The sequence below is a fragment of the Mauremys reevesii genome, linkage group 26, assembly GCF_016161935.1.
Source record: "Mauremys reevesii isolate NIE-2019 linkage group 26, ASM1616193v1, whole genome shotgun sequence".
Lineage (NCBI taxonomy): Eukaryota > Metazoa > Chordata > Testudines > Geoemydidae > Mauremys > Mauremys reevesii.
Window position 1 is genome coordinate 9,576,036 of NC_052648.1, and position 12,686 is coordinate 9,588,721.

At 54.2% G+C, this 12,686-nt stretch overlaps 1 protein-coding gene across 2 annotated transcripts in view; it reads right to left on the minus strand.

Annotated features, from left to right (window-relative positions):
* The window catches only part of ADAMTS10 (ADAM metallopeptidase with thrombospondin type 1 motif 10), a 132,592-nt gene that overhangs the window by 41,497 nt on the left and 78,409 nt on the right, over positions 1-12,686 (minus strand). For both annotated transcript variants that reach the window (XM_039515612.1, XM_039515613.1), the window contains 3 exons: positions 9,722-9,765; positions 8,123-8,228; positions 3,801-3,947 (listed from right to left, as the gene is read on the minus strand). In XM_039515612.1, the coding sequence (XP_039371546.1) occupies positions 3,801-3,947; positions 8,123-8,228; positions 9,722-9,765 (297 nt within the window). The remainder of the gene's footprint in view (positions 1-3,800; positions 3,948-8,122; positions 8,229-9,721; positions 9,766-12,686) is intronic.

Below are 12,686 nucleotides of genomic sequence, written 5' to 3' on the forward strand. Positions count from 1 at the left end.
AACAGAGAATCACAGATGGGAAACCTGTGCAGACAAATGGGGTTGTAACCAGCCAGCTGAGAACGAGGGATGAGCAAACGGCTACCGGCTTGGAGGTGAGCCTGGGTTACCTCTCCAAATAGCTGGAGTCTGCACAGCTGGGATGGAAACCTCAGTGGGACAGGCTTTGTCGAGGTCTCTCAGCACCTCCACCTCCAGACAGAGCCGGGAAGTGCAGAGGCTGCTGGGAAAATGACACGAAACAGGAGGACAAATGAACCAAACTCTTCTGAACCTCATAAACGGCTCCATCTGAGTTTTCGGCAAGGACCCAAATACTACAGCGATGGCGGCAGTGGAGATACCAGAGACACAGGGACCTAGAGCGTCAGACTGGTTCTCCTGCTACTCAGATTGGAGTTGGGGTCAGCCTGCAAACTCTGGATCTGAGTTTCAAGCTTTCCTTGAACTCTAGAGCTGTAGGGTGCTGGGGTTTCAGGTCTACCCATTGGGAAGTCTGGACTGATGAACTCCGGGCCCCCAGGCAGCAGGAAGAGGATAAGAGAAGGGAAGGGAGTGGGAAGGTTAGTCCTGTGACCAAAACACAAGGCCAGGGCTCAGGAGAACTGGATTCTGTCCCCAGCGACCTTGGAGAAGTCACCTAGGGCAAGGCTTTCAAACAGGTTGGCCTAAACTTAGGCAGCTGAATCCATGTTTGGGCCCCTGAGTGTCTGAAGATGCTGAACAAACCCAGCGTCTATGGGCTGTGGCCGGGTTGGAGTGTGCTCAGCTCCTCCGGCAGGCCGCTTTCATTTAGGCACCAAAATATGGACTAAGTTTAGGCACTCAAGTTTGCAAGTGTCGGCTTTAATCTCTCTAGAGGGATTTTCAAAGGTATCCAGGGGAGTGAGGCACCCAACTCCTTGTGACTTTCAGTAGGTGCCTAACTCCCATAGGCCCCTTTGAAAAGTCAGCCCTCTACCTGTAGGCTGGAGATAATTATACTGACCTACCTTACAGGGGCAACTTTGGGACTTACTTAATGTTGATAAAGTGCTCTGAGATCCGCCCTCTGTAAGGGTAAAGGATTTAGGCTCTGATTCAGCAAAGCATTTACGCACGTCCTTAATTTTCGGTATATAAGTGTGGTTCTGTGGACTGCTGGGTTTGAAGCACCGGCCTATAGTCTGTGTGTCTTGTTGCCCAACCCTCTAAGCTACCCACTCGGACAGCCGGCCTCTTGGGTATCAGAGCCGATGGAGAATGCATGGCTGGAAGGAGCAGGTCTGAGCGCAGAGCTTCTGCGCTTCTAGTGCCCAGCATCACGTGCCTGGGGTTAGCTGGAGCTCCTCACGCAGAAGGAGCCGCATGGCACAAAAATGCTACAATGAACAATGGCTGGAACACTCCTGCTTTTCCCAGCTTGCCATGTGTGTGCCAGGCCGTCGTGGGGACGCCCAAGTTTTGCAGGAACGTTGCCTTTCCCTCCCGCACCACAGTCTCTCCTTGCTGCCGTGTTCTTTTCTGAAATCAAGTCTCCAGTCATCACTCCCATGACCTCTGTGGCACAAGAGGACCGTGCAGGTCCATGCATCTGACTGGGGGTGGATGGAAGGGATGGCCAAGGGGCTAAGTCAACTCTCCATCCCCCGCCAACCAGTTGAGAACCCTCCAAGGCTCTGTGCCAACAACGGAAACCTCTTTGGTGAGGCCACATTTCTCCAGCACTATGGAGGGAATGCTCTTTGCCACGTTGTGTGTGCAGAGATCAAGGGTCTAAGAGAGAAGGAGTTCGCTGCAGCCAAAGATGAGCTGCCAGAACTGGAATTTCATGGTAAAGCCTCATGTCCCAGCCATGGGGAGGAAAACTCACGCCCTCGGGGTCCCATCGGAAAGGTCTGTGTTTGTTACAGTCTTTAAAAATTGCAACTGGAGGAGTCTTTGTTTTACTCCTTACTCTAGAGGGCTCTGATGCTTGGACCATTCTAAGACTGGACCAGTGGCTGATGACCCCAGTACACTGTTTGCGCCTATCCAGCTTCAGTTTAAAGTCGGCATCATCTTTCTAGCAGAGACCGGGGTCCACATCACACCAACAACCCCCCATCACAACTGGTGCTAACCAGCGCCTCCTTGATAGCAAGGGCGGCTCTAGACATTTTGCCGCCCCAAGCACGGAGGGTCCGCTGGTCCCACGGCTTCGGTGGACCTCCTGCAGGCATGCCGAAGCCGTGGGACCAGCGGACCCTCCGCAGGCAAGCCGCCGAAGGCACCCTGCCTGCTGCCCTAGCGGCGACCGGCAGAGCGCCCCCAGTGGCTTGCCACCCCAGGCACGCGCTTGGAGCGCTGGTGCCTGGAGCCGCCCCTGCTTGATAGGAAAGCTGAGGACTGCATGGCCACAGAAAAGGAGCCTTCTTGTCCCTGAGAGTCCTGCTTGAGCAGAACTGCAGTGCATTGCTAGGACGGGGTACGATTTTCAAAAGCACATCAGAGGCTTAGGAGCACATGTCCCATCGATATTCAACGGGACTCAGGGGAGAAAAGTTCAAAAGCACTGAAGGAACTTTGGTGCACAAATCTTGGTGACAGTAACTAAGACTTGTGCACCTAAATCCCCAAAGGTGCTTTTGAAAATCTCTCCCTTGGCTCCTAAGTTGCTTAGCTCAGGGGAGGGCAAACTACAGCCCGCGGGCCGGATCCAGCCCATCAGGGCTTTCAATCCAGCCTGCGGGATTGCCAACCCCGTGGCGCAGCGGGGCTAAGGCAGGCTCCCTGCCTGCCCTGGCCCTGCGCCGCTCCTGGAAGCGGCCGGAACCACGTCCCTGTAGCCCCTGGGGGAGGAGGAGGCAGAGGGATCTGTGCATGGTCCTTACCTGCAGCCACTGCCCCCCGCAGCTCCCATTGGCCGGGAAGGGGGAACCGCGGCCAATGGGAGCTTCAGGAGTGGTACCCACAGGTGAGGGCTGTGCACGGCAGAGCCGCCTGCCCCACACCACCCCCAGGAGCCACTGCCAGACATGCTGACCACTTCCGGGAGCGGCATGGGGCCAGGGCAGGCAGGGAGCCTGCCTTAACCCCACTGCGTGCCACTGCCACCCCGCAGCCGCTTGAGGGAAGTGGTGCTGGGCAGGAACGCATCCCCCTGAACCCTTCCTGCACCCCACACCCCAACCCCCTGCCCTGAGACCCCAACCCCTGCCCTGAGCCCCTTCCTGCACCCGCACTCCCTCCCACATCCCCAGCCCCTGCCCTGAGCCCCCTCCTGCACCCCAACCCCTGCCCTGAGCCCCTTCATGCACCCGCACTCCTTCCCGCACCACCACCACCCCCGCCCCATCCCTATGTTCCTGGCCCTGCATACAATTTCCTCACCCACCCTCAGGCCAAAAAGTTTGCCCAACCCGGCCTTAGCTACTTCTGAAAATCCCCATCCACAGCATATGGGGGAAGCTGGTTGCGCCGCTGCCCATGCTGTGTGGATAAAAAGAGGAGCTGCATCTCCCCAGCATCTTTCCTCCACACGCAACCCCTCTCCGCACTTCCCAGCTCAACCAAAATCCTTTGAAAGGTCTCAAAAAGCTGGTGGCTCGTTTGGGAAATTCCTGCTAGTTGTGTGGCTCTATGGAAAGGTCTGGATGCTGCAGGGCCAGGTAAGTCGGGAGGGTTAGTGGCATTAGCAGAGGATAATGCAAACCACAGACAAATGTACAGAGAGAAGGGGAAACGCCTTGTTGGCTGGGAAAGGGCTGAATATTGGGAGCCAGGGAATAGAATGCAAATGGGGCAGGGGAAGGGTGGGTGGGGCTGGCCAGGTTTCTTACTCCAGGAAGCTGGTGATATAATCCCGGCTGCAGGTCGACCATACGAAAGGGTTGGTCTTCATGGTGATGTGAGCAGCCATGAGCTTGGCTGTTTCCTGCCCGCGGGAGCCGCAGCCGTTGCCGACTCCATCATGGTTCATGCCGAACCTGGAAAAGGTCACAACAACAACGACAAAGAGGCGAGCTGCGGTTACGAGCGGCTGATGTCCCTCCAGCGTGTCTGGGCACAGAGCCACAGGAAGCCGGATGATGCCGAGGTGGCCAGGCTCCTTGGCTGGAGGAAGCCAGTGAGGGATGCTGGGCCAACGGAAGATGCCCTGGGAGGTGGGGACTTTAGAGTGCAACCGGTCAGCTTTTCCTGCCCCTCCTGGGTACGCCCTGTTCTCCGGGCCTCCCACCACTTCCAGTTTCTGATCCCTCCCTCAGGCGGGGGACTAGGAGTGGGAAAGCATGGAAGAACAGCGAGGATCTGACCACATGGCTGAGTGGGGAGACAGGGCTGGTGGCAGAGAAGATTTGGGGGGTTGTAGGGAGCTGTGTTCTGGCATTCACTGGGAGGTAGAGGAACCTCACTTGGTCAAAGAGTGGGAGGGGGAGTGGGGATGGAGGTGGGACTCCGTCTGGGAGGAGGGAGATGGACCGGGGAGGAGTTTACTCAGCTCTAATCTCTGAGTTCCATATCCTGTTAACTGTTTCAGGACCGTGTAGACTGTTCCTGTATTGTTTCTTTCCCCTGCTTCACTAGCCTTACTTTCTAACCAGTTTGGCTTATCTTTTTTGGCACTGTTTCTTTACTGCTTTGTCAAGGAGGAACAAGAAAATAGATGGGTGGAACACTTCAAAGAAGTGGTAAACCAACCAGAACCAGTTACAAGACTGGAATTTAACAATGATAAACCATTAGACCTAGATAGAGATGTATCTGAGGTAAAAATCGAAGAAGTAAAAAAAGCATTGCCGGAGCTGAAAAACAACAAGGCACCTGGTTTGGACGGCGTTCATCCTGAGATGCTTAAATATGGAGGCGAAGACACAGAACGAGTCATCTGTTCACTCTGCAGCAAAATATGGACGGAGGAGAAAGTGCCGGAAGAATGGACCCTTGCTATCATAATTAAGTTACCAAAGAAAGGTGAGGGGAGCGACACTTCTATCTGTCACAGGAAAAGTATTAGCAGTGGTCCTCCTGAACAGAATGAAAGGAAAGATGGATACCATCCTGCGTGAACAACAATCTGGATTTAGAAAAGGGAGATCATGCACAGGTGCTATTTTCACCCTGAGACGGATTATTGAGAACACAATTGAACTTCAAGGCAGTCATGCCATCGATTCTGTGGACTTTCAAAAGGCATTCGATAGTGTAAACAGAGAAACAATGTGGAAAATTGTGGAACAATATGGAATTCCAACAAAATTAATTAACACGATGAAGGCATTCTACGTCAAATCTAAGTGCTGCGTTAATATGGAAAAGGGATTGACAGAACAAGGAGCAATGGTCTCAAGTTGCAGTGAGGGAGGTTTAGGTTGGATATTAGGAAAAACTTTTTCACTAGGAGGGTGGTGAAGAACTGGAATGGGTTACCTAGGAGGTGGTTTTTCCTTAGAGGTTTTTAAGGTCAAGTTTGACAAAGCCCTGGCTGGGATAATTTAGCTGGGGATTGATCCTGCTTTGACCAGGGGGTTGGACTAGATACCTCCTGAGGTCCCTTCCAACCCTGATATTCTATGATTAAGCCATTCAGTATCAAGACAGGTGTAAGGCAGGGGTGCGTCTTGTCTCCTTTTTTGTTTATGTTAGTCATCGACTATGGATTAAAACAATGTGACAGTGATACATATGGCCTAAAATGGAACAATTCAAGGATATTTGATCTAGGCTGCGCTGATGACATCGCTCTTATCAGTGAAGATGCCAACAGACTACAAAAAGGTACAAATCAAGTAAAAGAAGCAATGGAGAAGATAAGTTTGAGATACAATGCAAAGAAATGTAAAGTCATGTTAATGGGGACTTATAAGGACAGAAGTCAAAATTGAAGAAGAGAAACTGGAGAAGGTGGACAATTTTATGTATCTTGGAAGTACCATCAGTCAAGAGGGTACTAGTTCTGAGGAAATAATAAGGGTATGTCTACACTACCCACCAGATCGGCGGGCAGCGATCGATCCAGCGAGGGTCTATTTATCGCGTCTAGTCTAGACTCGATAAATCGACCCCCGAGTGCTCTCCCGCCAACTCCTGTACTCCAGTGCCGCGAGAGGCAGGGGCGGCTCGAGGCACCAGCACGCCAAGCGCGTGCTTGGGGCAGCAAACCACTGGGGGCGCTCTGTCGGTTGCCGCGAGGGCGGCAGGCAGGCTGCCTTCGGCGGAATGCCTGCGGAGGGTCCGCTGGTCCCGTGGCTTCGGCGGACCTCCTGCAGGCACGCCTGCGAGAGGTCTGCTGAAGCCACGGGACCAGCGGACCCTCCGCAGGCAAGCCGCCGAAGGCAGCCTGCCTGCCGTGCTTGGGGCGGCAAAATGCCTAGAGCCGCCCCTGGCGAGAGGTGCAGGCAGAGTCAACGGGGGAGTGGCAGTAGTCGACTCACCGTGGTGAAGACACCACGGTAAGTCGATCTAAGTATGTCGACTTTAGCTACGTTATTCATGTAGCTGAAGTTGCATAACTTAGATCGATTCCCCCCCAAGTGTAGACCAGGGCCAAGAAGAAGAATCAGGAAGGCAAACTCTGCATTTGGAATACTCAAAAACATCTCCCTTGAGACAAAACTGCATTGAGACAAAACTGCATACAAAGTAATTGTTATCACCATCACAACATATAGCAGTGAGACAGGGCAACTTACCAAGAAAGATACGCAAAAGCTGGATGCATTTCATCACAAATGTCCGAGAAGAATATTGGGAGTAACATATAGAGATAGGAAGACAAATGAAGAAGTTAGAAAAATTACTGGACAAGGCACCCTCTCACAAATAATCTACAAAAGAAGACCTCAGTGGCTGGGACATGGAAAAGGAACACTTACCAAATACCGCCCTTGAATGGAAGCCAGAAAACGCAAGAAAGAGGGGAAGACCGCGAATAACATGGAAACGAACAGTTCTGAATGACATCAAGCTCCTCAACATGAAATGGGAGGATTTGGCGAGAAGGGCAGTTGACAGGCAAGGATGGCAAATGTGGGTAGCCCGATGTGCAGCAAAGCACAGGCTGGACCAAGGTCTAAAGTAAAGTAAGTCTCTGAGTAATGAGTGCAAAGAGCCTGATCCGGCGAGAGCATCTCCTCTTGATGGCAACAGGAGTTATTTCCACAGCATTTCACAGGATTGGTCCCTTAATGACTAATATTCTCCCTTCCCGCAAATTAATGAGACTCACTCTGCACTGGGTTTGTAACACAGTATTATAGGAATATGGCATTTCCTCTGTTTGACCAGACCATTGGGCTGCCTAGTCCAGTGTCCTGCTTCTAGCTTCAGAGGATAGTGTAATAATCCTGACCACCCGCAATGTACCTCGATAACTGTGCATGAAAGCATGTGGGGCAAAAATTCCTTCCTGACCCATGGAGGTGGCAGCTGAAGACATGGAGCATGAGATTTGACTGCTCTTAGTTTAGCCTACATAACTACAGGATGCTATTCTTGTCATTCTTGATATTTGTCATTGCTGAGGCATATAGCTAAGCAGGATTAAAAACGAGGAGGTGTTTATTTGAATGAATGTATGAATTATGATTAAATATTTCTACTGAGGAGCAAGTGCATGTGAGGTAAATGGGTCCCACCGTGCAAGGTGCGGTGCAAACATATAATAAACAAGAGTCCCTACTCCAAAAGTTTACACAAGAGAAGATAAAGTGTCAAGGGGCTGTTAGTGCTTAGGCTTCAGGACACCAGCGCATCACTAAGGTCAGGAAGAAATTTCCTTTCCCCATGGTATAGCGTTGTACATTGGTCCAGGTGCATTAGGCATCACAAGCCTTCCTATGATGCACGGAGCATTGGCCACTGCTGGACACAAGACAATGGACTAGGTGGACCAATGGCCTGGCCCAGTATGAGCAAGAAGTGAGATCTGTCTACATGCACTACTGGTGTGATCTGCTTTGGCCTGGAGTGGGGACATTAGCCTATCTGGCATGGGTGTGGGATATTGAACTGGATGGACTGCTGGTCCCACCTCGCATGGATATTCCAAGGTCTTTACGCTGAAGACGATTCTCCAGTTGGCTACTGGTGAGAGCAGGCAAAAAGGGGAGGTCTTTCCTGTTAAGCGGCTCCCCGGGGAAACGCTTCCGGGTGTAACACTCACGTGTGGCCGATCTCATGGGCAATGGTGAAGGCAGTGGCCAGCCCGATGTCCTCGTTGATGCTGCAGCTTCTCTCTCGCTCACACATTCCTCCCACCGGGGCCAGCCCTAGGAAACGCAGCTGCGGTTGGTACGGGGCCAGTGAGGAGCACTGGTGGCGAGGCCACAAGCCGTGTTTCAGGGTTAAACAGCGGGCTTTGGGCTTAATGTTAATTCGGCGCGTTAACCTGGCCTGGAGGGCCTGACTCTTCTCATTGACTTCAGTGGACTGTGCATCAGGCCCTAGAGCAGGAGGGGTAAGTGGTTTGCTGGGCTCTGGCACCCAGGTCTCCAGCGACTCCCAGTGCTGGCCACGAACTCGCTTTGCCGCGAGATGGCTGGGAACAGCAGGAGGGTTTGGAAACACCAAGCGCCAATAAAACTCCACCAGGCTTCAGATCTGCTCCCCAGATTGTCTACACAGTGAGGAAGTGGAGCTGGTCACACCAGACGAGCCCAGTGGGGACAGAAAAGCCCATCCAAGGCCTGTTTTCAGCAGACTGAATATCTGTCTAAAAAGGGCTGAAGCCACCGTCCTGCCGCTGCCCATTGGAAAGAGACAAAGCCCACATCCTGGGCTTTCTGCTCTGGGGGTTTGGTTGGCACCCATCACCACTAGACTCAAACCTGCGTCCATCTGTGCTGCTCAGCACCCCGGAATATCTCTGGGTTCCTCAGTCCCTCTGCACACAGGATGCCCCAGGCTCAATGCCGGGCTCCCTTCCACCCGTGGAGTCAGAGTGGGGGCCTTTGGTTATTTGTTAAGAGCATAGCTTCCTACCGACAGGTGCCATACTGAGACAAGGGAACCCTCTATCTACCTACAGAGCAGGTGCAAGCTTCCCACCCATCTACCAGAACAGGACACAATCCCACGATGAGTGAGGAGTTTGTCCTCCACGGCCCATTCGGTTCTTGGCCTCCCAGCTGGACCACCAAGCCTCTAAGAAGTTTCTTTGAGATCCAGCCCATCTATTTTACTTTGGGGGAGTATACTCAGCCCTCCCTTCCATGACCGCTCAGTTTAGACCAAACTTACGGAGACCCCGTGTATGGGCAGTACAAGAGGGCAGAGCCAGAGAGAACTGCGTGGTCTGTGTCCAGCAGCGGCAATAAAGAATTCCCTTCGTGTACATCACAACAGAGTCCTAGCTCTCTCCTCTGCAGCCAGAGAGACTGGGCTGCTGACCAGCCTTCAGAATGAGTCACTGGGCTGGAACTGAACAAGGGATAGAACAGTGAAATGGGCCAAAGCCAGTCACCAGACCTTTGGCACTAAGTAGATTTTTTTTAACACTCATTGAAGTAAGGAGTCAGTGCGGCCTAGACGATCAAGCATTAGACAGGGACTCAGGATACCAAGGTTCTGTTCCCAGCTCTATCATAGGCCTGCTGGCTGAGCTTGGGCAAGGCACTTTGCCGCTCTTTGCCTCAGTTTCCCTATCTGTAAAATGGGGCTACTGATCTCCTTTGTCAAGCATTTTGACCTCTACTGATGCAAAGCGCTAGATAAGAGTGAAGAATTAGTTACAACAGAGTCTCTGAGCTGGGCTCTTACCTACCTAAGGTGCCACATGGCTTGTTCTTGTAGATGCATATATCGTATCTGAAAGATAAGAAAGGAAAGAGATGAAATTACATCAAAAAACAGTGCAGGCTGAAAAGATGGCAGCTTTCATTAGATCTCCACAGTTTCCCCCCAATGGAAAAAAAGGGGCATGGTTTTCTGGCTAATTGCCAAAGCATCTTAGCCTCCCGGGCTTTTCCCCTAGGAGAAGTGAGCACAGATCCTTTGGATATTTGTCATCTGGCTGCTCTGAGTGCCTGTATTATCACAGCCTGGGTCTCTGAAGGTTTGTCTACACTGCACTGCATGGCTGCGACTGGCCTGGGTCAGCTGACTCCAGTTCATGGGGCTCAGACGACGCAGCTATGAAACTGCAGTGTAGACAGGCAGGCTGGAGTCTGGGCTCTGAGACCCACCCCTCTCATGAGATCCCAGACTCCAGCCTGAGCCTAAGGGTCCACATTGCCCCGCGGCCCAAGCCCTGCAAACCCGTCAATTGACCCAAGCTCTGAGACTTGGTGCCGTGGTGTTGTTTATGGCAGTGCAGACGTCCCCTGAGCTGCCAGGAGATCTTGGGAACCGAGCAGCAGCAGTGCCCCTCCTGCTGGAAAATACCCTCCTTATTTCGTTTGATCGAAAAGAAAACGATGCCAAGATTGAACGAAGGAAGTGAGCAGCGATTCGGATGGCCAATCACAGCACCTATTCTACTGACCTCACTCCAGCTGAACCACCTACTACCCATGGGGCCCTGCTCCCAGTGTTTAATTTGTGCCAGGGCTTGCCAGGGCTGAGCCCAAGCACCTCTGGCCCTGGGAGTTCAGAGCCCCGGCGCCTCTGGGCCCGGCCGTTCAGAGCCCCGGCGCCTCTGGGCCCGGCCGTTCAGAGCCCCGGCGCCTCTGGGCCTACCCCTGGCCCCTCTGGGCCCGGCCATTCAGAGCCCCGGCACCTCTGGGCCCGGCCGTTCAGAGCCCCGGCGCCTCTGGGCCTGGCCGTTCAGAGCCCCGGCGCCTCTGGGCCCGGCCATTCAGAGCCCCGGCGCCTCTGGGCCCGGCCATTCAGAGCCCCGGCGCCTCTGGGCCTACCCCTGGCCCCTCTGGGCCCGGCCATTCAGAGCCCCGGCACCTCTGGGCCCGGCCGTTCAGAGCCCCTGGCGCCTCTGGGCCTACCCCTGGCCCCTCTGGGCCCGGCCGTTCAGAGCCCCCGGCGCCTCTGGGCCCGGCCATTCAGAGCCCCGGCACCTCTGGGCCCGGCCATTCAGAGCCCCGGCACCTCTGGGCCCGGCCGTTCAGAGCCCCCGGCACCTCTGGGCCCGGCCGTTCAGAGCCCCCGGCGCCTCTGGGCTTGTGAATGTAAAAAAATTGCTTGAGTCCCAGCACCTTTTTAACTACAAATTAAGCACCACCTGCTCCCCAGTAGCCTTTCCCATAGCCCCTGTCCACTGAGTGTCCAAGAGCCTCACATGCCCCAATGAATGTATCCCCCTCAGGCTCCCTGTGAGCCACCTTTCACAGGTGGGGACAACGATGCACAGGGAGGTTACAGCAAAGCCTCCGTTTCCCAAAACAGCCGCTCATTTTGTGTGCCTCGGTTTCTGGAGGAGTCCTTTACCCAGGCTCAGACGGGGGGACCTGAGCAAACTCATGGCCACTTTGGACAATTTTACGACAGCAGAGATCTCTCGGGCCACCTGACCTGACCTGGCCGGCCCGATCTCAGCACGGCTGGACGGGGAGGCGTCAGAGGGCTTGGAACGGGGCTTGGCTCTGCAATCCACTTTCCCCGTTAGTCAGCCCCAGCCCAAGTCCATTGAGCTTCAAGGCGAGGAGTGTGACGCATATAGTCTGTCAGGATTCCTTCACCTGGGGCACAGGGCCGGGGGGGAGGTACGAAGAAAGGCCAGAGCTAAGCCCCAGATAGGGATACTCACGGGCTTTGGGAACTAACAATTCAGTGGCACGGGCCTTTCTTGAATTTTTATACGTGTGTGCGCGTGACAGAGAGAGAAGAGGATGGTGGAGGGTGGGCTGGAATAGCAGGGGTGTTGCTGGTCAGGAGTGAGGTGCATCGGCTCAAAGGGTGGAGGATGCGGAGTCCGGACAGAGCCTTGGAAGGGGGGAAGCTCACATGCCAGCCAGCATTATAAATTGGCCTCGCTACCACTGGCTGCCTCACAGACCCTGAAACCGGGGAGAAAACCAGCTTCCAGCAGGCGATGGGTTAAGAGTGACAATTGCTGGTAGATGGCTCCTGGCCCTCTGGCCTCCCCGCTCGCTCCACGTGGCCAAACCCCTCGCCCCCGACAGGAAACCGAGCGAGGGGGAAACATTCGCCGCTTTGTTTCGAGCGGATTCCGCTAAAGCCTTCGGAGGTTCTGACTTGACACGTCTCCGGCGGAGGAAAAAAGCCCACAGCTCAGCAAGATGTTATCGGGAGAGAGGGAATTTATTACAGACAGCTCCAGATGCGGTAGGCCCTTCCCAGGGCTGGCGCGGGAGCTGGCCCCAGGGACTTGGGCCCAGAGAGTCTCTCAGGGTTAGTTCAAACATCTGGCAGGAGGCCGAGGAATTCGGAGTCAGTGTCCGCGTCCCACACGCAGCAGCCGCTGCGAGCCAGGGAAGGTGAAGTCGGGGCTGACAGGGCTTTGGCTTGCCCCTCCCCCCCCATCAAAAATTTCACAAGCTCCCCTGACATGAGCCAGGCTCCGTGCAGCTCCTGCAGCTGAAGGGAACTGGAGCGAGTGTGCAGCATGCTGGGGAGGCCAGCAGGAATCGGGTCCTGCTTGGAGACTCCCTGCTCTGCTGCTTTCATTTTATGACCTTCCCGCCTCGCTTCCTGGAGGAAAAAGGAACGTGCAACCCCCCTCCCCCCCGCCCCATACCATCTGCACGTAGCCCACTGCAGTTGCCCCAAACTTGGGACATCCAACCCGTCTCCAACCTGAGCCCCCTGCCATTAAA